At 40.5% G+C, this 26,919-nt stretch overlaps 1 protein-coding gene across 1 annotated transcript; it reads right to left on the bottom strand.

The window, feature by feature from the left end:
* Positions 1–584: 584 nt before the first annotated feature.
* On the bottom strand, positions 585–26,768 carry corin (corin, serine peptidase). Its single transcript, XM_044341954.1, has 24 exons — positions 26,547–26,768; positions 23,724–23,874; positions 17,137–17,487; positions 15,989–16,100; positions 15,767–15,871; positions 14,506–14,741; positions 14,305–14,418; positions 13,683–13,790; positions 11,527–11,637; positions 10,692–10,814; positions 10,469–10,588; positions 10,090–10,321; positions 9,858–10,000; positions 9,647–9,754; positions 9,384–9,497; positions 9,125–9,235; positions 8,437–8,560; positions 8,140–8,268; positions 7,253–7,302; positions 6,570–6,756; positions 6,152–6,314; positions 5,961–6,069; positions 4,945–5,078; positions 585–3,697 (listed from the first exon to the last, which is right to left on the bottom strand). Exons 1-24 carry the CDS (start codon positions 26,607–26,609, stop codon positions 3,515–3,517), a joined length of 3,381 nt encoding a protein of 1,126 aa, XP_044197889.1. The 5' UTR covers positions 26,610–26,768; the 3' UTR covers positions 585–3,514.
* Between the last annotated feature and the right edge of the window lie 151 nt (positions 26,769–26,919).

Here is a 26,919-nt window from a genome sequence, read left to right as displayed (position 1 = left end):
GGAAACAGGGTGATGATTATGATTGTAATGATATTTTGGTTAGCATGTGGAAAAAATGTGTTATGAGTAGGATGTTTTATGACAAAATAAAACCACTAAAAACACACGACAGCACATGACAAACTGTTGAGTGAAGTTATGTTTTTTTTTTATGATTTTGAAGGCGCAAAAACAAAAGAAGTGTATCTTTAAACATGGACAGAATAAAAATTTAATTTCTTACACATGACTGATTACTACTTTGAGGAGGAAATCAGTAAAATAATGGCTGATATTGTGATTCCTTAGTCTGAACAGTCTAATAATACAAACATTCAGACGTGCTTTATACTTATAAATATACATCTGGAGCTAAATATCTCCATCGTTCATCCTTATTTCTGGATTAGAGGAAGTGGAAACAGACTGAATGTTCAGTGACGGGTCTGCATACAAGCTGTGACTCACACACACAAACACACCCACATTAACAAAAGTGTTAACCCTCAAACAGCCCTTTGAGGACAAAGGGTCCTCACTATGTTGGTTTGTAGAAGTGGTCCTCAAATAGACTGCAATACAAACACACACACACACACTGAGGATATAGTGTATATTTTTATTGGTGGGACACAAGGTGATACAAACCAAATATTCACTGTTTACACAAAACGTTAGAGGCTACAGTCTGTTCATACAGCATTTAAATCCATATACACTCTTCATCTTCATCAATTTGAAACAGCTAAATCAGGAAGTGACATCAGAAACACGCACACAAGCCAAATCACATACAAACAACAGTCTGTACATGTGACTGTATGTACACACTCGCGCACACACACCAACAGCCCTGTGTAATAAGCATGACATACAAAAAGCTGTAGAAAAATACTCTTAAAAAAACCAAACACACAAAACAACAACAACAACAACCACTTGGAATGTTCTAGATGTCCGTTAGACCTTAGCATGGAGGTACGCCGGCAATTAGTTGGGCAACACAGTTGGACAACTTTCCCAAAAGTTTAACATGTTGACGTCTTTAGTGTGACAGTAATGGTTTTAAAAATAAAGGATTCTTTGACTTTCCAGAGCTCTTATATTCTGTATTTCTTTTGCTTATAGACTCTTATAGACTCTGACAAAGCTAAGGTGTCCAACAAGTGTCACAGAGGAAAATAATAATTTGTGAGCACAAATGAGTAACTAATGCTCTCAAATTACTTATTTCACACACACACAAATTACAAAGTCTTACTCAAATTTGTGCGCACAAAACAGCAATGTGCAAATAGCTACAAATACTGAACACATTCCTTCAATATCATTAAAGGACCATTTGCCAATTTGCAACCTTATCTCTAGCTATCTGAGTTAGGGACATAGTGTGAAAGTTGCTGATGCTCTCTGTGTCTCTGGAAAAGTGGGAAAAGGAAGAACTACAGCCTATTTAGCCAGGTAGGTAGCCAGGAGGAGTGATCTAGATGATGCTCAAAAACAAAACTTCAGAAGCTCGCATGCAATGCATCCTGGTATATGTAGGTACTGCCGGCACGGCTTCGTGAGCAGGAAAGCTTTCTCATTCAATATGGCACACAATGAGGAATTTATTGTTTCAATTGACCACATTTACCGTCAACACTGACTGGACAGCCACACAAAATGTGGAATTTCTCTTTAAATTATCACATTAATTACATGTTTATGTGATGTTTATACACCAGTGATGCTACACTGCAATACTGTTAGCTCTGGCTGCTATCAGTTAACTAGCTGTAAGAAAATAAGAAGTTTGAGTTTAAAGCAGTTTTTTATACGTATACTTTGAACTCTGGCTGATGAAAAAGGTTGTGTTATCTTTGACATTTGTTAAACATGTTAAAATGTTATTGACATCTGGTTTTAATTCATGTTCACGAAGTAATAATTTCAGACCATTTATTTATAATTTGTGCACACCGATTAGTGTTTTATTTTTCTGTGACACCTGTCAGGCTCCCTACAAAACAAAATGTATTTTTGGCTTCTGTACTGAATCCATTTATGACTTAGCTAAACATTAGCAGTTAGCGATACACTTTAAATATGATTTACATTGTCACTGACACCAATCTGACAGCTTTCTGTGCTTGCGGAGCCTGCTTGTTACCTTTTTTTTTTTAAAAAAAAGATATAGTTCATAAATACATAGAAAGAGCTAATGTAGCATACTGCTAACACTGCTTCACGTTCTGGCTAGCAATTATTTGGCAGTTGTTTGCATTAGTGAGTCCACTAGCTAACTTTGGTGATGAGCTAGCTAAAACGGCTTCTTTTAAACTGTGCAGTTTTGACAAAATTGGTTTGTAAATTAATAGCTTACATAGCTCACTGTTAGCATTTGGCTAATATTGTGGATTTACACTGATCAGTTAGCTACATTGGCGATATGTGACAGTTATTATTATCAGTTATTTGACTCTACTTATTTAAATTCATAGAAAATAAAATGTAGTTTTAAAACATGACTTTGGTTGAAGTCTGAAATGTACGGAGCTCCAAAAGACTTATAATAATAATCTTTCAGGACTTCCTTTAATCTGCTTTTAGCCTTTTTTGTTGTTTCACATGAGATTTAAAATGTAAATCAAACATGGCCGCTGTGTAAATAAAGCTCACTGAAAGTTGCCCAAAAGTTGCCAGTGTGTTTAGAAGCAAAAAAATCATCTCTCTCGCTCTTGTTATCTCTCTCTCACACATACAACAGCTTACACACACGTACAGTAAAACATTGTACAGGTAACAAGGTTGTTTTTTTACTGCTAAGTTTAAGTACAGGCACTATAGAGTGAAGCATTGTGGGAAGTTGAGTGCTCAGCTGGTCTGTTTTAGCTAGCAGCTTGTAGGACTTCAGTGCTGAGATGACTGAACATTGTGACGATGTTTTCACGTTAACGTTTTCAGCGCTCAGCTGAGAAAGCAGATATTTAAATAATGTTTGTGTTCAGGGCTCAGATCTTTAGTGTATCAATACAACAATAAATTGAAGCCCTGCTCAGGATAAAATCGTATAAATCTAAAGATGAAGAACATCAGAAAAGTGGCTTTTGTGGCTGGATAGTTTTTCCTCTGAGTTACTGCTGCCACTGAGCTACAAATAAAATAAGAATATTACTTTTCAAATAAGGAACAAGTCATATTTTTCTTAGCAACAAACCCTACACTGTTGTAATAATAATAATAATAATAATACCAATAATGATAATAATAATAATTTAGTGTTAAGTGAATGTTTAATCGTATTAATGTGAAGTCTACTTGTCGACAATGACAGCTCTGCTAGCTGACTAGTTAGCATTTGTTCTACTAGTTTACACTACTGCTCACACAGCAGTTAGCATCTGAAGGCTATCAGTATAGATATAGGCACAGGTAGAGGAACTGAAGGTGTGTGTGAGTGTGTGTGGATGATGGTGACATCACTTCCTCCTGGAATGCTGAAGACAGGAAGCTGGCAGGAAGTGCTGCATGTATGTGTGTGTGTGTGTGTGTGTCAGTCGTTTAGGTATGTGTGAATGTAGATCTGTTGTTGGATCCAGGGGGTGAAGTGCGTCACGTTGCTGTACACGCCAGGTCCGAGCACTTTACTGAAGCACACGCTGCCCCACGACGTCAGGCCGAACAACGTCCAGTGACCGCTCTCCTCCTCACACACGAGCGGACCGCCACTGTCGCCCTGAACAAACACACACAATTATTACACATGAAATGATAGAAATGTTTTATGAAGACACAACTGATACTGGTGATTCTGACTGAAATAGCTTGTTATATTATTACATCTGATTAAATCTCAACTGTGTCTTCAACTTTACAAGCTCACTGAATTTTATTTTCAATGCTAGTAAAGATCCCAAAGTTTCCAAAGATACCAAATCTGTCAGGCAGAATTTTGGGAAAATGTGTCTCAGATGAAGCAAAAGACAGACAAAACATTTCCATGTGATGAAATTGTGCAAAAAAAACATTTCATTCAGTGTAAAAACAAAAAGTTGTATAAAAAAAAGAGTTGTAATTGTAAAAAATTGCAATCAACAGTATTGTAAAGAAAAAAACAATCATCTAATCAGAACTTTAATGGATCACGGACCAGATTTAAAGTTTAGTAAAGCTCCCATTTCAAGGTTCACAACAGGTTTTAAGTGAACTAAAGAGACTTTAATCTGGAGAAGACCTGGTGGTCTGTGATACAGGATGGTGTCGTCAGTGAAAACATTCATATTAAAATTAGAAAAGAAAGATTCATGTACTGAGTAAACAGTAGGGGATCCAATATTGAGCCTTGTGGAACACCTTTATCAACATTTTAGAGGTTTGACTTCATGAGTTTAAGAAGACCAACAAAAGTCTACAGTCCTGCTAGCGCCCCCTAGAGGCTGCAGTGTTTATTACAGTATAATATTAATATATTAATATAATATTAAAGTACAATATTTAAATGTTGGATGGACTGAGCTTTCAGGCCTGACGGTTCAAGTTTCAGACTTTTTAAAGACCTTTTTAAAACCACATAGAATGTAATTATGACTGTATGATGGAAAACCAACAGAGAGAGATCATATGACCTACAATTATTTATTATACATACATTTGTACAGTACTTCCCAGTTTTAACTACATAATTAACTACATATAAATTAAAAGTTACTAATGTTACTGTCTATGACAGGAAAAAAAAAATATTTAAGACATTTGAACATGTAATTTAAAACTTGTTAATTCCTTCTAAGACATTTTTGAGGGACTTTTAAAAAAACCCTGCATGAGGTTGACATTTTTTCTTTTTACTGAAATGTCTCCACAACTATTGGATGGATTGATGTGAAATTTGGTTCATGTTCCCCAGAAGATGGATTTTAAAAACTCTGACCCTCTGACTTTTTAAACCATCATCTGGTGAAATGTTATTAGTGCAGCTGTTACCATGCAGGAGTCGACGGTTCCAGCATCGTAACCGGCACAAAGCATCCTGGGAGTGATGGTCTTCATGTCAAAGTAAGACTGACACTGAGACAGTGAGATGATCCGAACCTCTCCTTCCTGCAGCTTAAAGGGCACTGCACACACAAACACACACACACAGGAATCAGTCAGTTTATCAATATGTTCTCACACTAACCAAAATGTTTAATTCTCCATGGATCTCCCTCTATACAGCCTGGCAGTACTGCATCTAATATGAGGAGATTCAGTTCCTGTAAGTATGATTTTTATCTGACCCTATGTATGTTATTGACTTTGGGTGTTGGACATATGACATAAACATCAAACGTCTGCATGTCACCTTAGGTAACATGGTATGGCCCTTCGGGGGGACCTTAGAAATACAAACAATGGATCCATGGTCAAGTTTGGAACTGATATTCCAGATGTGGTATGTTGTGACACATAATATGTTGTGAGGTAGCTGTCAATTACATGATGGATGGCTCCCAACTGACCTAGTGCCCATGGAAAACCTATGTAATTCATGTGATAAGATACAGATGTGTAACCCTATATAAGTTGTGCACCGACAGTGGTCCGGTGCCCAGACCATCTTTGTACATGGAATGGACCCGATGGCCATCGTCTAATAAACGTCTTCAAAATAAGAACTTCGTCAGCTCTTCCTTTGAACGATATCATCACACATCCTTCCTTTCAGTTCCTTAATTCCAAAAATACTGAGAAAGTCTGTCCATACTGATTCTACATGAACAGACCCAGGAGGGAATATTCTTGCATTTTAAACTTTCGACTGATTTATGTATCTGCTGCCACCCAATGGATAAACAGTGACATCACACAGGCTGCAGGAAGCTGAAGATCCCACCGCTTAGATTTTGTTTGTTCACATTTCTTCAAGGTTAACTTCTGAAAACATGGAAAATATTAATCTTTTAAAGAAACAAGTCACATATTAGCTGACTAGTTGTCTTGTGAGTGTGTGCACTTACTCCGGTTGCCCATGTGACCCCAGCCTGTGATGTAACAGTAGGAGTCAGGGGAAGGAAGCTGGCCGAGTTGAGGCAGACACACCGGTCTGACGAACGGCGTCTCCTCCACCTGCAAACGCCACAAAATATCTGATCAATACTGGCCTTCCACCGCTGATAATCAATACCGTCCTGTACCAGTGCTCGCTCACCTCAGAGTCCAGCTGCACCACGCTGATGTCGTAGTCGACCACCGCCCGGTTGTAGCGTGGGTGTACGATGATGGAGCGCACCCCGCGGCTCTGACTGTGAACACCTGGATGGTCGAGGTTATTCAAACCCAACACGACCTTCCACAGGTCTGCGCTCTCCCTCCTGTTAGACACGAAACCTCAGAGTTTAGACTGTTAAAGTCATCGTTTAGTTCATTAACACTCTGTGACTCCCCCGAAAAACCACTACTGTTACTGCAATACTTTAACTACATCAAGCTCATAATACTTATGTACTTTTACTGTAGCAGGATTTTTCATTCAGGACTTTAACTTGTGATGGAGTATTTGTACATTGCTGTATTGGTACTTTTACTGCAGTAAAGGATGTGAATACTTCTTCCACCACTGTCCTCACCCCTCGAAGCAGTGCGCGACGGTCAGAGCCCATCTCCCGGCGATGAGGACGCAGCCACAAACGTGTCCGCTCTGTCCACTCTGCAGGGAGCACTGCCATGGCCACGCCCCCCGTCGTGACACCCGCCCTCCCAGAATCCTCTTCTTCCTGTGGGGGACCGCACCCACCGTCGGACGCAGACCGCAGTCTGTCAGAGAGAGAAGAAGAAGAGTCCTCTTAATGTGCTTCTACCAAAGATATTCAGTTTACTGTCATAGAGGACTGAAGAAACCAGAAAATGTTCAGATTTTAGAAGCTGGAATCAGAGAATTTTCTTTAAAAATGACTCAAAATGATTAATCAATTATCAAGATAGTTGGTGATTAATTAATAGTTGGCAACTAATTGATGAATCAACTAATTGTTGCAGCTCTCACCCACTGTTAATCATTGATAACAGATTAGTAATAAACCAATTGCATTTTGTTGGTGTATAATCTGTGTTATCCATCATAACAGGGTAATAGACATATGTAGGATTTTTCTCGTAATTTGGCGCCATCTAGTGGTGACAAGAGTAACAGCAGAATAATGTGAAAGAGGCTGAAGAGATTTCATAGATAATAGTTTTAATGGGTTTAAATGAAAATACACCCGTCATCAGAGGAAAAACTTTAAAAAGCTGGATGAGAGGAGAAGTTTACCTTCTCTGGTGCACAGGACTGATACTCTCTTCCTGGAGTGACACGCGTGACTGCAGAACACACAAAAAGATCTGTTAAACAATCCTGATTTGTCGGATAATATGTTGAACTAAACTGAATCTGGTTTATCTGGTTTAATTTGTCCTGCAGGACTCTCGCATGATGTGTGGGATTCAGGTGTGGCCAAGAGGGTCCAACTCAGGCAGACCAGATCTGCGAGCCAATAGGAAAAGAGTAGGGGCTCCAGAATTGAAGTGTATTACTTCCTTTACTGGTCCAGCACTCAAGACTTGTTTCTGTCAGGTAGAAAACTAGCTTAATGCTACTAATAATGTAGCATGTTAGCTGTGAAATAAACACCCTGCTAAATTAAAATCAAACCTGGTTGATATTATATAAAGTTCAGATGATGGAGAAACTAACATTTATGTGAAACAGATTAATATATGTTAATATAATAAATCCACATAAATGAAACTTAAAACAAACCTCTTGTGTTGTCAGTGACAGTGTTTGATTTTAATGACTTATATACTTAAACTCATACTGCCATCAAAACATAAACATCAAACAAAGACAATAAAAAACATGTTTTCTTGTATTTTTCCCACATCTTGCTAATGTTTAAATGCTAATGTTAGCTACAAATGTCTTTATAAAAGACTGAAGATAAAGTTATATTTGCCCCGTCATACTTTTTATTTCACTCTTTGTGTGGATTTCTTGGATTTTTATTTTACTTATAGCAAACTTTCAGCCTGTTTCTAGGTTTTATTTTAATAGTTTAATAACGGTTCTAAATGGTTCTAGTGAGGTTCTTCTGTATAAACTATGATACCCTAAAATCTGCCATCAGACCTGCAGGTACAACTATTCCTACGTGTTACCTTCTCTTCTCCAGTCGCGCCTGTAGAGCAGATCCGTTCCTCAGGTTCCAGTCAGGATGGACGTGTAACCAACGGCGACGGCCCGGGACGCCAGGCTGGTCGGGTACCATGGAAACAGAGGAGGGAACCCTGAAGAGAGGAGGACATTGTAGTTAGTCTGTCATACTGTTACAGTTTTACATCATCGGGTTTGACCTGTGTGAGTGTGTGTGTGTGTGTGTGTGTGTGTGTGTGTGTGTGAGTGTGTGTGTGTGTGTGTGTGTGTGTGTGTGTGTGTGTGTGTGTTACTGACCTTACCCTAGGCCCAGCTGGTCGCAGGTCAGTTTGCTCAGCTCGTGGTTCCACTCGTCTGCACAGACCTGATACTCCGCTGCCGTCCTGAACACCGTCAATACAGAACCCGATCGATCGGACAGAGACACTGCAGAGACATTTATTATTAATATTATTATTATTATATTATATATAACAACAACATGTTACAGAGCATTTCTTGATGTTTATATAGTGTTAATAAATATAGAAAATGTTGTTATGAGATGAAAACGGGAAATGGTTTAACTTTATTTATTACAGAAATTCCTCTTTGACACGACTCAATCAAAGACAAAGGTAGATAAACGTAATAATAACAAAGTAGAAACAGTGACAGTAAAATAAGTCATGAAGCCGTTAGAAGACAGTTCAGGTGTGAAGGACTGATCATGAGCCTGAAGCATGCAGGGTAAACCAGTACTGGTGCTGACATTTTGCAGAAAAAGGCCACAAAAATGTTAAAATACATCATACAGATAAAGTAACGAGCCTATTTAGTGATATTTAATTAACAGCACAGGAACAGAAAATAACTCAAAACATATGATAGAATAAATTCATAATGACTGTCTCTCTTTTTTAAAAAAAAGGAAGACGGTAAATCGAGGTAAAAATGTGAAATATAGTATTAATGTATATGATCGTAGACAGAGACGCTTGTGTGTCGTACCACAGTTCCACTCATCAGAGCTGTCTGAACAATGCTTCTTCCCGTCGCACCACAGAGTCCGATGAACACACTGATGGTTGTTACAGGACAGCTCGTTATCTCTGCACACGGCTGAGGAAATATAGGAGAACAATAATAACATGAACAACAAACACGTCTCTCTGTGCACCACTGAAGAAGTATAAAATCATCATATGTATATATCAGATATATCATCAGTAATGTAAAGTGTTGATATTGTCTGTAGTAACAAACTCACAGCAGTTGGCCTCGTCCACCAGCAGGGGGCAGTCTGGGAATCCATCACAGATCATACTGGATTTAATACACACCTTACTGCCAGGACACTCCCACAGAGCGCGCTCAGAACAGCCTGACGGCGAGAAGAGAGGCGGCATCATTAACACGATCCTGAACGTGGTACTTTTAATACAACTACTGCAGGTAATATGTTTACAGTAATACAGGATGTTTAACGTGTGTGTGTGTGTGTGTGTGTGTGTGTGTGTGTGTGTGTCTCACCACAGTTGTCCTCGTCGCTGTGGTCGTCACAGTCCAGATGTCCGTCGCAGCGTTTGGTTGCCAGGACGCAGCGACCCGACCGGCACTTGAAGTGACTGGGGGAGCACTCTGTTGTCACGGCGACGCAACAAAAACAACAACAAAAAATTTAAAAGTTTGACAGAAGATAATAAAGTTTTCTTGCTGTTTTAAACACACACACACACAGTACCGTCCACTCCGGCCTCCGGCAGCAGGCAGGTTGTGTTTCCTCCCTCCTCTGGAAACTGACTACAGTCCGAGTCCTCGGGCCACTGCAGTCCCACAATGCCGAGCACCGACTCACACTTCTCCTTCGCGGTACGACACAACGACCTGCAGGGTGAGAGACATTACGACAGAATGAGAGAGAGAGAGAGAGAGAGACAAACTGACCGAAAAGATCGACCGACTGACCCACCCACCTGCAGGGCGGGACCTTCTGCAGGCTGACCGGGTCACACTTGGGGACCAGCAGCGTGCAGGCGTAGAACATGAGGTACTGGTAGCAGCCGGTCTGGACCAGGGCGGGGAACAGCGAGGACTCCCAGGACACAGAGCTCTCTCTCTGGGACAGGTGGCCCAGGTAGTTGGGGTAGCTGGTCAGGTTGTAGGGCAGGTTCATACACAGCTCCAGGCTGATGGGCTCACAGCGAGCTGGGACACAGAGAGGCAGAGTCAGGACCAGATCCTCCAGCAGAGTTACACGAAAGGGTTTAAATAACATCGATAAAGCCGAGCAGATTGAGCAGGAAACGTGCTGAATGTGTTGAAATATGAAAGCAGAAACTCGTGTGAACTCACAGCAGCTGTTGTTGTTGTTGTTGTTGTTTCGGGGGTCACAGGTGGCGCTGCCTCCCCCACACTGTGAGGGACAGGAAGTGGAGATACAGCTGGGCTGACCGGGAACACACACACCCTGAGCTGGAAAACACACACACACACATACACACACATATATATATATGAGGACATATAAGAATGAGAGACAGGCAGGTGATAGGTGTGTAGCGGACAGATGTCTCACTCTGCTCTCGGCTGCAGTGTTCCTCATCGCTGCCGTCTTTACAGTCGTCCTCTCCGTCGCAACGAAACGCAGAAGGAATACACTGACCGTTCCTGCACTCCAACAGACCCTGACTCTTACAGGCTGCACACACACACACACACACACACACACACACACACACACAGACACACACACACACACATTTAATGTTAAAAAAGAGTCATCAGAGATGTGATTCAGCTCTGTCACAGTTAGTCATGTCTGACTCAGAGGTGGGAACAGATGACACACGAGTCAAACTCATCTGATAAACTTGACTTTAGTTTTAATTAATTATAAAACGTTTATAATCTTCAGTCTTGTGCCTATCATTAAACACAGTTTTAGTGTTTTTCAGAAGATTAGAAACACGTCTGCAGCTCATTTCTGCTCCACATATGAACAGATACTTAAAGACAAAGTCAGTAACAAATTATTATCATTCATTTTATAATAATTGTCAGTAAATATTAACATTTATATACAATCACAGGTGAATTTCAGGCTTCAGGAATGTAAAAATAAACCTGACGTCACTTCATCGTGACAAATCTTTAGTTGGATGTTTGCTAAAAGGATAACAACTGTACGGTGGCCCTGGAGGCTCAACACACTGCTAATTAAGACAAATAGTCAAAACCAGATGTGTTCAACTTTTAAAGTCCTCTGTTGTGTTGAAACTCTGGACGTTAAATCATTTAATAACATGAATGAATTCACATCTTCAATCTAACACTTTAGTTTATTAAACCGTTAAATATCAAAGTTACTGTTTCTGTTTCAGAGCCAACAGCTGGTTTCCATGGTTACTCACAGCAGTTGAGCTCGTCGCTCTTGTCCAGACAGTCGTGGTCTCCGTCACAGAGCCAGTCTCTGGACACACAGCGACCGTCGCCGCAGCGATGCTCACGAGTCAGATTACACACTGAGAACACACACGGTTGACATGTTGAACTTGTTAGCAAACAGTTGTTTATTTCCACATCCAGCAGTTACGGAGCAACATTATGATTCATGTGGAGTCGTGTTTCTGTCCACCTGGTGAATGTGAGTCCAATATTCACTCTCTTTTAGCTCTGTTTTTGGTCTCCACCAGCTCCTGAGGGAAATATCTGGCTCTTTAGCTGCTAAATGCTCCACTATGGTGCTGAGCAGGTAGTGTACAGCAGCTTTTTACAGCTTTTTTTCTGAAAACGACGCTATGAGACGCTGAGAGTGAACCAGAACAGTAAAGTTGCAGCCGGACAGATAAACAATGAGCTGAAACTCACTATAAAGCTCCGTAAAGCCGAGAAGAGCTGCAGAGTCTCTGATAATTCTCTGTAGGTTCATCACTACAAACCACAACCAACACATTACACACTGACACATCAGACTGAGTTATAGAAACATTAGAGATGCTTTCAAGTCCTTCATGTCTGTTTTGTATCAAACAGAACCAAACAAAAAGTAAAAAATACAAAAATCACATCTGTGAAGCTGAAACCAGAGAAAAATTTCTTTTTCTTTAAGAAAATGACAAACGATTAATTGATAATTAAAACTACTGCAGATTGATTCCTCAGTTTCTTACTAAACCTTTCAAACTAATAACTAACAGCCTGGAAACACAGCGACACAGCTGAGAACAACTACACTCAACAAACAACCTTTTAGTCGGTTACACTTCAAACCTTTAACTTGTTTTCAATCAGATTCACAGAAACAAACACAAACCATGAAATTAATAATAAATAAATAATAACATTAACAAAAACACACAGAGAAGCAACCAGGACTCTAAACCCCTAACCCCAAACCCTTACCCTAACCCTAACCCTGACCCCAAACCCTAAACCATAACCCCAAACCCTAACCCCTAACCCCAAACCCTAACCCCAAACCATAACCCTAACCCCAAACCCTAAACCATAACCCCAAACCCTAACCCCAAACCCCTAACCCCAAAACCTAACCCCAAACCCCTAACCCCAAAACCTAACCCCAAACCACTAACCCTAACCCCAAACCCCTAACCCCTAACCCCAAACCCTAACCCCAAACCCCTAACCCCAAAACCTAACCCCTAACCCCAAACTCCTAACCCCAAACCCCTAACCCCAAAACCTAACCCCAAACCACTAACCCTAACCCCAAACCCCTAACCCCAAACCCCTAACCCCAAAACCTAACCCCTAACCCCAAACCCTAACCCCAAACCCCAAACCCTAACCCCAAACCCCTAACCCCAAACCCTAACCCCTAACCACGTTCATTACACATCTAAAGACAAACCTTGTCTCCAATAATAATAATAATAATAATAATAATAATAATAATAATGATAACAATAACAATATTAATAATTGTATTTTTATTATCTGATGAACCTGCACGTCTCTCTGTATCAGAGTGATTGATGTATTTCATGTATTTGTGCTTTAACATGTCTCACTTAGTTTCTGATGATAATTTGTGTTTTTGACACATTTTTTTTGTGTCTTCGTGTTTTAATTAGTTCCTGACAAAGTAGAATAATGTACTAACAAACTAAAAAAGACATTAATATTCTCTTTTCATCATTGTTCTACCTGCTTATAAATGATCTCAGTAGCTTTGTGATTTAAATATTTTCTTTTACAGTGACTTTGTAACATCTGACAGCGACGTTTATTAACGACATTCTAATTGATAACTGAAACACTGATATGCATTGAGTGAACCTGTGAGAGATATTTAATGTTAATGTGCTGCTGCTGAGTTTAACATGTGTGTGTGTGTGTGTGTGTGTGTGTGTGTGTGTGTGTGTGTGTGTGTGTGTTGGCAGATGGACAGCTGGTGGAGTCCCTCGCTCACATTTCCTCTCTGCTGATCCCTCAGTTGATCCCGAGCTTCCAAACTGCGTCACTAAACGTGTGTGTACATGTGTGTGTGTGTGTGTGTGTGTGTGTGTGTGTGTGTGTGTGTGTGTGTGTGTGTGTGTCGTCTCACCACAGTTGAGTTCGTCGCTCAGGTCTCCGCAGTCGTCGTATCCGTCACAAACGCGAGCAGGAGCGACACATCGACCGGTGTTGCAGCGAAACTCTGCGTCTGTGCAGACTGAAGACACAAGTTCATAGTTTTACTTTTCTCTTCTTCTGTTGTTTCCTTTTGATTCATCATTTTATAACAACATGGCGACCCTGAAGGCAGCGACATTCGGCTTCTTCGAGCTCAAGTTCCAATCAGAGAATTTAATAAAATGAGAGAAATCGTGTCTCATTTTGTCACTTTTTTTGTTTTGTCTTTTTTTGTTTTTTCTCTTTCATCCCTCGTTCCGCCTCCATCTCGTCGTGTCTCATGTTGTGTTTGTGTGAGACGTTTACGGCGGGAAACATCGTCGTCGTGTGAAGAGAGGACAGACAGGGCGTTCTTACATTCCTGAGCTTTCAGCCAGTAGTCTCCTCATATCGTCATGACGACCACCTCGCCGTCTCACACAAACCACATCCGGAACTTCTGTCCAATCAATCACCTCCGAACACATCGCCACGACAACGGGCGAAAAACTCCCCCTGCTATTTACATAGACGACAATAGAGTGTGTGTGTGTGTGTGTGTGTGTGTGTCTCACCGCAGTGTGTCTCGTCACTCCAGTCGTCACAGTCGTTGTAGCCGTTACACACCAGTTTCTGAGGGACGCAAATGCCCGTCGTGCACAGGAAGTAATCCTTCCCGCCGCACACAGCTGCCGACCAATCAGAGAGAGGAGGGCAGTGATGTCATGAGCCGTCAGATCAGAGTTTAAAGTTTCAGCGTGAGTGTGTTTACTCACAAGGTTTGCCTTTGATCTGTCTCGGCGTGTAACAGGCAGGTGGGGCAGGGCCGGCCGTTGCCGTGGGTGACAGTGACGATGACGGTGGCGGCGGCGGCGATGGCGACGCAAAGGTGACATTGCTGAACTGTGAGCAGCGCAGGAAGTCGGGCCAGGAGGCGTTGAACATCTGGAGGACGGGCTCGCAGCCTTCCCTCGCCGCCTCGCAGAACGACGCACAGGGCAGCACGACCCGCCTGAACACACACACACACACACGCACACACACACACACACACACACACACGTCTGAACACATTCTTGCGAGCAGCAATAAAACACTGATTCCCATAATCCTCCTGTCAGAGGTCAGAGGTCGTAAAGAGTTGAAGCCACTGACACTCAACACGTGTGTGTGTGTTCAAATTTCAGTGTGTGAGGGTGATATTCCCGGACACAGACACACACACACACACACGCACACATACACACACACAGACACACACGCACACATACACTTGCTGTCTCACTTACAGTCTGAACAGCTGAGCTTCATGTGGACAACAGATGTATGTGTGTGTGTGTGTGTGTGTGTGTGTCTGTGTGTGTATGTGTGTGTGTGTCTGTGTCTGTGTGTGTGTGTGTGTATCTGTGTGTGTGTGTGTCTGTGTGTGTGTGTGTGTGTATCTGTGTGTGTGTGTGTGTGTGTGTGTGTCTTTTTCAAACAGTTTTTAAACCATCCCTTTGAAATGACTTCATTTCCCAGAATGCTTTTCACCAGTAGTGCAACATGCAGTGAGCAGCATGTTACTGTTGTAGCTGCTGGAGGTGGAGCTAGTTTACACTACTTTATATACAGTTAGCTAGTTTAGTCCAGTGGTTCCCAACCTAGGGGTCGGGCCCCTCCAAAGGGTCAGCAGATAAATCTGAGGGGTGGTGAGATGATTAATGGGAGAGGAAAGAAGAAAAAACAAAGTTCTGATACACAAATCTGTTTTCAGTTTTTGGACTTTTTCTCTAATCTTTGATTTTTGCTGAAATATTGGATCATTTGAACATTTATTGAAATGAAAGCATGTGAGAAGTTTAGAGGGAAAAATCACTATTTGGTGGAGCTGTTAACAACTCATAGACATGTGAAATGTGACCCCGACTACACACTGCTTTTTGTAAGACGTCAAAAGCCAAAAAGGTTGGAAACCACTGGTTTCATCTTTAACAATGTGTTGTATTTTAAAAGCTTGTTATATTATCCATTGTGTCAAATCTTCATCTGTATTACCTGTTGTGCACGCTGTCGGCGGCGATACACTCGGGCAGCGCCAGCGAGCAGCCGAAGAGCATGATGTGTCTGTAGCAGGACAGTCTGCTGAGGTAGCTGAAGAACCTGCAACACACACACACACACACACAGACACACACACACACACACACACACACAGGTGTCAGGGTTCCCTCCACCTCCACTGGTGGATTTAAAAGGTGAGTCTTCGGATGCGGTTACCTTAACAACATGTCGACCTCTGAGCTCTTCACCACGGCGACGGAGGAGGACAGCCATGTTTGGTTGTAGGGCAACATGTGACACTGCGGCTCGATGATCGGCTGACACTGACCTGCAGACACGGAGCAGGATGACTTATAGACATTCACTTTATTTTATTCTAATCTAAATTGGATTTTATGACAATCTATTTTATTATCATTATAGCTTTTAAATGTATTTGTTTTATTTTGTTACATTTTCATAATTTTTATTTCTTGTGTTCATTAGTTTCAGATTGTTTTGACTGTTTATTCTCTACATTTGTGCTGTACAAATAAAGTTTGATTGATCGATTGAATGAGCATCCTAATACAACAGACTGAAGGCCCTAACGAGCTAGCATAGACTGCATCTGGAGGTTAAACGTTCAGTTAGTCTGGTGACTGGCCAGCGTCCAATCAGAGGACAGGACAGCCTGACGCTCATCAGCATTCACCTCGACTAGACGTGAATACAGAGAGAGAGAGACAGAGACGAGGAGAATTTTAAAATAGAAACTGAAAGAACGATTTATCATTAGAAACACACACACACACACACACACACACACTATCAGGTCAGTAGAGGAGAATAGAGGACAGTAGATCTGAATTCAGCTCAGAGGCTCATCACTGTTTCTGTCTGTGATTACACACACACACACACACACACACACACACACACACACACACACACGCACACTTATCTATCTTAGAGAGGACATTCGTTGACATAACACATTCCTGGTCCCTCACCTTAACCTGAGCTACATGCCGAACCTGAAACTGAACCTAAACCCAAGTCTAACCTGGACCCTTAAAACCAAGTCTGGATCCTCAAACAGCTTCAGGTCGAGGTGTGTCGGGTAGCGAGGACCGGCCGAATGTCCTCACTTTCCTAAAACGTCCTAGTTTTCCAGGTATATCCGCGGGAATCCAGAGCAACAGAACAGAACAATAAAAGGAGGCAGCAGAGGATTGTGGGACTTGTAGTTTTTTGGGGGGGGTGTGACAGCTGTAACGTCATTTTTAAATGTGACCATTTAAATCTACTCGAGATTAGAAAACCACATTTCCCATGAGCCCCTGCTGCCTTCCTTCGCTGGAGCTCACGGTCGCCTCGGTTACCTGCGTCAGACCCCGCGGTGGTGCTGGTCGGCCAGGCGGTGCTCAGTGACGTCACAGAGGTCAGCCAATCAGGAGGCTTTGTGGAGGCCTGGGTGGGCGGGGCCTGAGAGGTCGAAGTCGGAGAGACGCTGGCGGAGGTTCCGGCAGTCGTCGCGGCAGGTGTGCTGCTCCCGCCGTGTGTGATGTCACCACCGTCACTGCGGTTTCGGTAGGAGGCGGTGGTGGTGGCGTTCTCCGTCTCGGAGGATAGGGAGGGAGTTGTGCTGTTGTCATGGTAACCAGGACTGCTGTCAGAGATGGGCTCCGGGGAGGGGAGGGGGCTGGAGTCCAAGAGGCTGCTGCCAAATATACCTGCAGAAAAAACAAACAGGTGACAACAGGACGAACTTTGTAAAAACTTTAAACAGATTAAGTTTGATTTTAACCCGAATAACTTAAGAATCGGCCCGATCAGCTGTTTGACCATGTCGTTTGAGTTAGCTAACGATGCTAACGCTACCATTAGATATCATCTATCGTCCTGCAGACATCTGTGGCAACATGTTTCTGTTTTTCTTCTTACTTTCTGTTCATAGTAGAACAAAGTAAAACGGCCTTTCTGTCTGTCTGAGGACATCGTTGAAGACGCCGTCATCATGTTTGAATGAACTTTATTGGAAACTGACCGAAGGTTTCATGCTTATGTTTTTTATTTTTATTTATTAGTTTATTTGTCAGTGATGATGCAAAATAAACATTGTAACAGGTTAAAGTAACATATTGTGACTCCTGTCCCTGGTTGGGCTTTTCTACTTAACAATAGTCAGAACATATCAGCACCAGAAATACTCACGTTAAATAGAGCTCATAATAAATAGTGATGCTCAGAGTGAGAACCAGGAGATTTGACTGTTTGACTGTTTCATGTTCAGTTCATAAAAAGTACTGCATTTAAGAACAGTTCTGAGGTACTTGTACTTTACTTGAGTATTTCCATGTGATGCTACTTTCTACATTTCAGAGGGAAATATTACTTTTTACTCCATAAAGTATTTATTTGACAGTTTTAGTTACTTTCCAGGTGAAGATTCAGCATTTTCTATATTTGTGAACATTTAGACGTAGAGACCCTTTGATGTTTGTGTCAAAAGACACATTAAATGATTTGATTCAATCTTTTAAACAATAAAACATTTTTTTTAAAGCCTTCGGGGCTGAAAACGTTTTAAAGTCTTTGAATGCAGGACTGCTACTTTTACTCTACTTAAAGGTCTCAGTACTTCTTCCACCACTGTGAGTGTTAACAAGACACATGTACAGTTGAATCACGTCTAATGCAACAACTGCTGAATCACACGCACACACACACACACACACACACACACACACACACACACACACACACACACACACAGCCGGCGTATGTAGGAAAACTCTATGAATAGTGTCAGAGTGATCTAGTTACCATGGTGAACCAGACAGACTGATCTATTTACATTTCATCTGTGTCACACACACACACACACACACACACACACACACACACACACACACACACTCTGAGGATATCATGTAGTTGTTTTGTTGTTTGTGTATTTTTGGTGAACACGTTGAAACGTGAACGACAACAATCGTGATGCTGACGCGTCTTTACTGACGAATCATCAGCTGATCTTCATATAAACACACAACATGTCAGCAAGATACTAAACACTGTAAATACTGAATATATCCTGAATGTATGACAGAATATACGTATATGAATATAAATAGAATATATGAATGAATAAATACTGAATATATCACATATAATGAACATACGACTGTAAGATTATTGATATATATCACATAATGTACACTATACTATGTCCTGAACACATGACTGATTACACTGAATAAGTATACAATACATCCTTATTATAAGACTGAAAGTATCCTCATTGTAACACTAAATATATACAGATTATATCCTAAACACATGTCTGATATGAATATATGTCATAATTTATACAGGACAGATGACAGAACATATACTGAATATTTTACTAATGATAAAGGAATATCTATTGAACACATCCTGGTGATAAGACAGAATACATCCTGTATATATGACTGAAAATATGACTAAATGTACTGTATACAGGACATATTGACTGAAAACATACTGAATATCTGACTGAACAACATCTGAAGATGTCCAGAAAAAAATGAACATAATAATAAATACATAAAGATAATGAATTAATGGTGTGAACGCTCTGCCTGCTGGACATCCGATCATTCCCCAAAAGAAACACTCTGAATGGAAATGTGTCAAAACTTCACAAAAAATTCTACTTTTTGAGTGACTTAACTGTAGTTTTAGTTTCATGTGCTTCAGTTTCTGATGTGACATTAACACTCTGAAGCTCTTTGAACTCATGTTCAGTCTGCTCTATAAATAAACCCGCCTGTTATATAAAGTCATATTTAATATTGAAACATATACACGGAGCCTCTCCTGTTAAAACATTTAAAACTACGAGATCACTGCAGGAGGCACCAGACACAAGTTTATCCTGACGCTGCTATTTCATTTATCCTCCTATTTAATATTAATATTCATCCTCTGGCCGATATAAACCAGCAGACAGTTCCGCTTCTGTTTACACAAATTTTCTTCTTCTAGTATTAAAAACAAAATGTTGATAATGTTTATTTTTTTACATAAATACTCCACATTCCTGTGTTTAATTTGCAATTTTCCAACATATTAACACTGATGCATAGTATAATTTAACCAATCACAAAAATGCAACTAACAATTATTCTCATTATCGATCAATCTGCTGATTATTTTCTCGATTAATCAGTTTATCTACAAAATGTCATAAAGTAGTTAAAAATGCGTCTTCAAAGTAGACGATTATTTTCATTATTGATTAATCTGTCAATTATTTTCTAGTTGTTTGGTCTGTAAAGTGTCAAAGATGATGCAACAACACAAAGATCTTCAGTTTACTGTCATAAAGGACTAAAAAAAACAGAAAATATTCACATTTAAGAAGCTGCAATCAGAGAATTTAGACATTTTCTTCTCAAAATGACTGAAACAATTAATCTCTCATTAAAATAGATTCATTTTCTGTTGTTATAGTTGCAGCTTCAGGACGAATAAAGTTCTTAAATTTCAAATGATACCCAACTGAAATCCTGCAGTTCCTCCATTAAAGCTTTGTGAACAGATGGGGGGGGGGGGGTGTGAAGAGACCATTAGGTGTTTAATGGTGAGAAAAAGACACACAAGCATTTTGTGGCTTTATGGCAGCGAGTGTGTAATGAGTCAAACAGAAAACAGCTGGAGATGAAGAGCAGAAGGAACAAAAGAGGAGCTTCGACCGTCACAAAACAGAAGAGACATGAAAACACAGAATCACACGCTACATTTCATCTGTTTGGAAACAAATGTTTCTTTATTCCTCCAGATGTTCCTCGTTGTTCTGCTTTGAAAAGAAGAAAACAAAAAGATGAAGGGAGCTGAGGTCAAACCAGAGAACGTGAGAAACAGGAAAGAGGCTGAAAAGAGGAGGAGAGGAGGATGATGAAGAGAAAAGAGGAAGAGGAGACGAACGAGGAGAGTAAGGAGAAGAAAGATAGAAAAAGGATGAAATGAGGAAGAGTTCAAACAGGGTCAGAAGAAAAGAGTGAAAGAGGAGGAGGAGAAGCAAGAGGAAGAGAAAGAAAGGAGATGAAGAGGAGGAGAGAGGAGGAAAGTAAAGAGACTGAAAAGGAAGAGAAGAAAAAGATAAAAGAGCGAAGAAGAGGAGGATAAAAAGAGGACAAAAGGAGGAATGGGAGGAAGGAGGCGAAGGAGAGAGTGATGAAAGGTTCGTCTGTCAGTTTTACTACCTGCGTAAATATTTGAAATTCTTTCAGTCTGAACGTTTGAGGCGTTTATTCTGCTTCTGATTGTCTGAGGGACTCCCCGCTGTCATGGTGACGCACACCCACACACACACACCCACACACACACACACACACACACACACACGTATGATGTAATTACCTTGCCTGTGAATTAATTAGAGAATCTGACTGTGTGTCATTTCTCCTCCTACACACTGTCCTCCTTCAGTCTGTTCACCATCCTCCCTCTTCTTCTTCTTCTTCTTCTTCTTCTCTCACATCAACGCTGACCTGATATTTTCTGGGCGTCACTCACATTCACACCGAAGCCCCCTTTCAGACCTGAACCTCGTTACGTAAACGTTCTGTCGACTAACACGAACGTCGGCTTCGTGTCTGAATAAGCGGCTGAGTCACTTTTACGTAAAAGACTGAATGTGACACTGAATGTGTCACAAGATCAAACACACAAAGAGATTAAACACGTCTGATGCCAAACTCCTCAAGATCACTGTAATAAATTTATCACTTAATTATCAGAAATTCTGTTTAAAAACCAGAAAATCACTGCGAATGAGCCAACTTTACTTTGCAGAGGAGATTCCTCTCGTGTGTAAAAAGTATTTTTTCCTCCTGAGTAGCAAAAGTGGGCAAATAAATAAATAAATAAATAAATAAATAAATAACATCTGTTGTTGAACATCTTTTAAATAATTTCATGAGCATAAATGTCAAACATCCTGTTTCAGCTCCTCACAGGTGATTTTTTGCTTTTTTCTGTTTTATATCTGAATATGGACCCATGAAAGAAAGACTAGCTAACACTAGCTAACACTAGCTAACCCTAGCTAACACTAGCTAACACTAGCTATCCTTTATTTAGGCCCTTTTACACAGTCTGTTCATGGCGGGAAGTCTGGACAGCTGGAATGGCGAGACAACACACACTAGACGCCGATGCTGTTTCACCACACGTCACGCCTCTGATTCCTGAACACCGACACGCTAAAATCTAAAATCAGACACAGGGCGTCATTACGCCAGCTTTGTTTGATTCAGCCGGCTCATAATGCTGCCAAAAAAACCTTTAATCAGCTCAGACTGAATATAATTAAGCATTTATTCACCATTCATGAACACTTTATAGAGGGACTTTAAGTATCACTTCACTCTATTCTATTCTATTATTTTCTATTGTCTCAACTGAGTAACAGAAACAGGAAACATTGCTGTTGGTAATAAAGGAAAGTAAGTAAGAAACAACTAACAACTAAATTATATATATATATATATATATATATATATATACATAATATACTACTATACATATTGTGTATGTATAGTACGGCTGCAACTAACGATTATTTTCATTATCAATTAATCTGATGATTATTTTCTCAGTTAATTGATTAGTTGTTTGGTCTATAAAATGTCAGAAAATGGTGACAAATGTCAATCACTGTTTCCCAAAGCCCAAGATACAACTTTAAATATCTTATTTTGGCCTGAAAGTCACAAAGACCAAAGATATTCAGTTCACTGTCATTGAGGACCAAAGAAACTGGAAAACATTAAAAATTAAGAAGCTGGAATCTTCATTTTGGCATTTTCTCTTAAAAAGTGACTCAAAATGATTAATCAATGAAAAAAGTATTTCACAATGATAGTTATTATAAAAATAGTATTTTTTTCAGCCCTAGTTTCTACAGAAACAGTTAAAGCCCGTCTTGAAAAATGAAAACTATCTGTACAATCATTATATTTCATATCTCCTGACACAAAAAGTGACTCCACATTTGAAAAGGGCTTGAATGTACTAGTGTGGACGGCAGGCGGCGAAGCCCCACAGAGACTCAGGAAATGATACAGACATGTAAACAACCAAAAACAGCCTCTGTGTGTGTCTGAGCCACACACGGAAATGAAAATGTCATGTCATGATTATCCAGGCCAACGTAATTGCAATATTGTCCCCGATAATCATCAAAATATGCTTAAAATGGCACTAAAACACCCTGGAATCACTTTATCTCACAATTTGTTAAGAAACAAATATTTTTATTTCATCATAGGACACGTATCTTTTCTTTGGGAACAACAAACAAACAAGGACGGATTCAGACTCTTGCCAACACCCAGCAGGTAATCACAATGAGACAAATAAATCCATCAATAAAAAGTATCTACCTATCAACCTGATATCCCAGCATTCCCATTCTGACCCTTCAGCCATGATGACGAATGACTGGAAAGATGCAGGCGCCCCCTTGTGGCAAATGGCAATTCAAAATAAATCAGGACATCAATAGGACTGCACGTTAGTGAGCTAGACAGCTCACTCATGTGAGGATATTCACGATTATCTCGATAATGGAAATGCACCATGATTAAATCATCTTGAGTGTTTTTATTCCAATATAAGATATCTGTTCACACACTGACAATGTGGGGACCGGTCCCCACAAGGTAACCGCTGATGTTCGGGTTTAGACCTGGTTTTAAGGTTAAGGTGTTACGTGACTACACTGTCCTCAGAAGTGACAAAAACAAGTGTGTGTTTGAGCATCCTAAACCTGTTCACACACTGACAACGTGGGGACCGGTCCCCACAAGGTACCTCTGATGTTCGGGTTTAGACCTGGTTTTAAGTTTAAGGTGTTACGTGACTACATTGTCCTCAGAAGTGACAAAAACAAGTGTGTGTGTGTGATGTTTCCACGTACCTGTGAGGGCCAAGACGAGCAGCAGCAGGCCGGCCAGCAGGCTCACGGTGGGAATCAGGATGTAGAGGAGAAGACGAAGGTGATTGGTTGATCCAAGCTTGTGAGGACACGCCTCCCCGCCCATCCCCGTCTCAGGTCCTCGACCCGGAGTCTGGAGGACACAACGAGACGAGTTTAGATCCATCACACCTGTAACTTCACAAAACAGCTGAGTCCTGGTTATTACATCATCAGCCGCTGCGGTTGGTCTCCGCCAATCAGGGTTGTTTGTTTACAGAAACCGACGGCAGGAAGTAGCTTTCTGATGAGTTTGGTGGACTAACATTAACAGCAGTGTTGACTGAAGGAGAGCTTGAGTTTGGGAAACGCCGCACTGACCCTCTCGGCCCAGTTTGAGCCCCGCCCCCGCCCCCCCCCCCTCCCTCCCAGGTTATTTTTAACGAGCAGAGGAGGGTGACCAGGGTGTTTCTGTACGCTCACAGTTTCCGTTGGACATGTCCAAGTTATTTTTGAAGCGATATGACGACGAGCCGACACTCGACACCACGCAGCAGCCCACTGCTTTAAGAGCGCTCGCTCTCTCTCTGTCCCTGTTTGTCTGCAGATCCATCTGCTTCCATTCAATTCACTGACTGACTGATTGATTGATTGATTGATTGTCACAACCTCCACTCTGCAGAATGACTCATAAAGACAACACAAAAGAAGTTACTGATGTTTTTATCCTTTTATGGAAATTCTTCTCTGATGCTGCGTTTCCTTTTGTTCAGTGTTTCTTGCTCATAGTAACGATTTGGTTTCACTTCATTATCAAAATATTTTTTCTGAAATTTGTCTTGTTTCAAGGCGTAAACAGTTTCACATCACAAAACACAACCTTTAACCAAACAACAAAACAAATACTACAAACATAAATTACACCAGAGATACTGATTCAATAAGTAGCTGCTGTATTAAATGTTTGTTGTTTGGTGTAATATCTCTATTTGGATTTCATGATTTAATGCACATTTTTATTTTATTTATGTTAACTGTAAAAAAAAACAACAACAATTAAAACGTCTACATCACACATTAAGGCGTTAAGTTAAAGAATCAGTTTATATGGAAGCTGAACGAGGACAAAACATGTCAGCAGTGATACGGTGATTGTTTTTTGTTTTTATCTATTTTGACTTTAGACCAGAACAGCTGTCTGAAAACACTCAAATTCACATATTTTTACTTCTGTTTTTACACAGACTGTTACTAAGTCTACAACTAATCACAGCTTTCATTATTGATTAATCTGCAGATTTTCTCCCCATCTAATCATTTAATCATTTGGTCAATAAAATGTCAAAAAATAGTGAAAGACGCCCGAAACGACTTAAAGCCCAACATGTCGTCTTCAGCTCACTATCATACAGGACTAAGTTTATTCTTTTTTGGATTTTTACTTAAAGAAATGATTGAACTGATTGATTACTTATCAAAATTGTTACGGATTAATTACTATGTCAATCAACTAATGGACTAATTGTGTCACTTTTTACCATCATTCTTGTTGTTATGATTACTAATATTCTATTATATTTATTATTAATACTTTCTTACTCCTCTTCCTATTCATATTATTATCATCATTAGTAGTAGTAATATATAACTGTATATAATAAAGCATTTATTGACTGGTTTATTCACCACTTTGTACGGGTACTTTAAGGATCGTCTCGTTATTTTCTATTGTATGAACTTAACAACTGAAACAGGAAACATTGCTGCAACTAACAGGAGAGAAAGAAATAACTAAAAAACCCAGTAGGTGGAAAATATTTCTGCCTCAGTCAGTGTTTTATAGTTTAAATCAGATGATAATCCAGATTAACAGCAATCAATGTCAGTTCACACACGTTTTAGGAACACAAAGGAGATTTACTGAACCCTGCTTGTGTTCAGAGTGACAAAAAGTTTCTCTTTAACCGTCATAAAGTAGGAATTTAAGATTTAAACATCTTTTTCCGGAGGATGAAAATCTATTAATGGAACTGTAAACTTGTTTCCCTCATTTGTTGTTTATTCGAGGTCTGTAAATTATTTTTGCTAATGATTATTGCACGGACTAATCCATTAATCATTTAGCCAAAAAAACATCAAAAATAAAGATAAATGTTCATCTTCAGTTTCTAGAGTTCAAACTGACTCTTCACACTGTTTTACAGACTCAGTTTTCAAAGATATGAATCAAACAAAAGCAGCAAATCCTCAGAAAGTGGAACAACAACACGTCTCATTTAGAGACGAAACTGATTAATGATCAGAAAATTAATCAGCAGCTATTTTTTGGAATCGTTTCAGTCATTTTTCCATGTGAAATTTCACTGATTCCAGCTTCTTAGATGTGACTGTAATGATTTTGTTTGTCATGTATGATAATAAACTGAACATGTTTGGACTTTATGTTTAGGTAAAGGAAATTATGACAGCCTTTTTGTCTTTTTTTTCTGACATTTTATAGTCAAAATAAAAATAAAAACAGCAGATTAATCAAAATAATCTGTAGTTGCAGCTCAGCTGGTTTGTTTTATTGCATATAGACTCATTAATTTATCATTAACACCTTTACCAATTCATTTTCTGCCTATTAACTTCATAACTGAGTGTTTCTGAATTATTTTCCCTCATCACTGAAACCTGAGAGACTAAAGAGAAGAGAGATAAAGGTGAGAAGAAGAGCAGACAGCAGACAGAGACAGAGGACACACACAAGGAGACACCGGCGCTGAAACGAAGGACACGCACACAGAAAGGAGCAGACAGGCGGACAGACACACGGAGACTCACCGTCACAGTTCCCGCTCCGCTGAAGGTGACACGCGGGCAGGTCTCCCGCCGCGCGGACAACATGACCTGCAGCTGCCCGCCGCTGAGCGCGAGACCATCCCTCTGTCTGCTGCCCCGCGAGCCGCTTGGCTTCACTACCGAGCACGAGACACGCTGGCTCCGCCCCCCGTGACTCCACCTCTCCTTCTCTCTCCCTCTCTCTCTCTCTCTCTCTCTCCATGGTAACCGTCACACACGCACGCACGCACACACGCGCACACACACACACACATCGCTCAGGTCGTCTGCACGTGACCGAGTGGGATTAAACACACACATATTCACAGCCAAGTGCATGCTGGGACATGAGCCTCGTGCTTCCACACAACTTTAA

The sequence above is a fragment of the Thunnus albacares genome, chromosome 22, assembly GCF_914725855.1.
Source record: "Thunnus albacares chromosome 22, fThuAlb1.1, whole genome shotgun sequence".
In the NCBI taxonomy this organism is placed as follows: domain Eukaryota; kingdom Metazoa; phylum Chordata; class Actinopteri; order Scombriformes; family Scombridae; genus Thunnus; species Thunnus albacares.
This window is presented reverse-complemented; position numbering and strand designations above follow the sequence as displayed.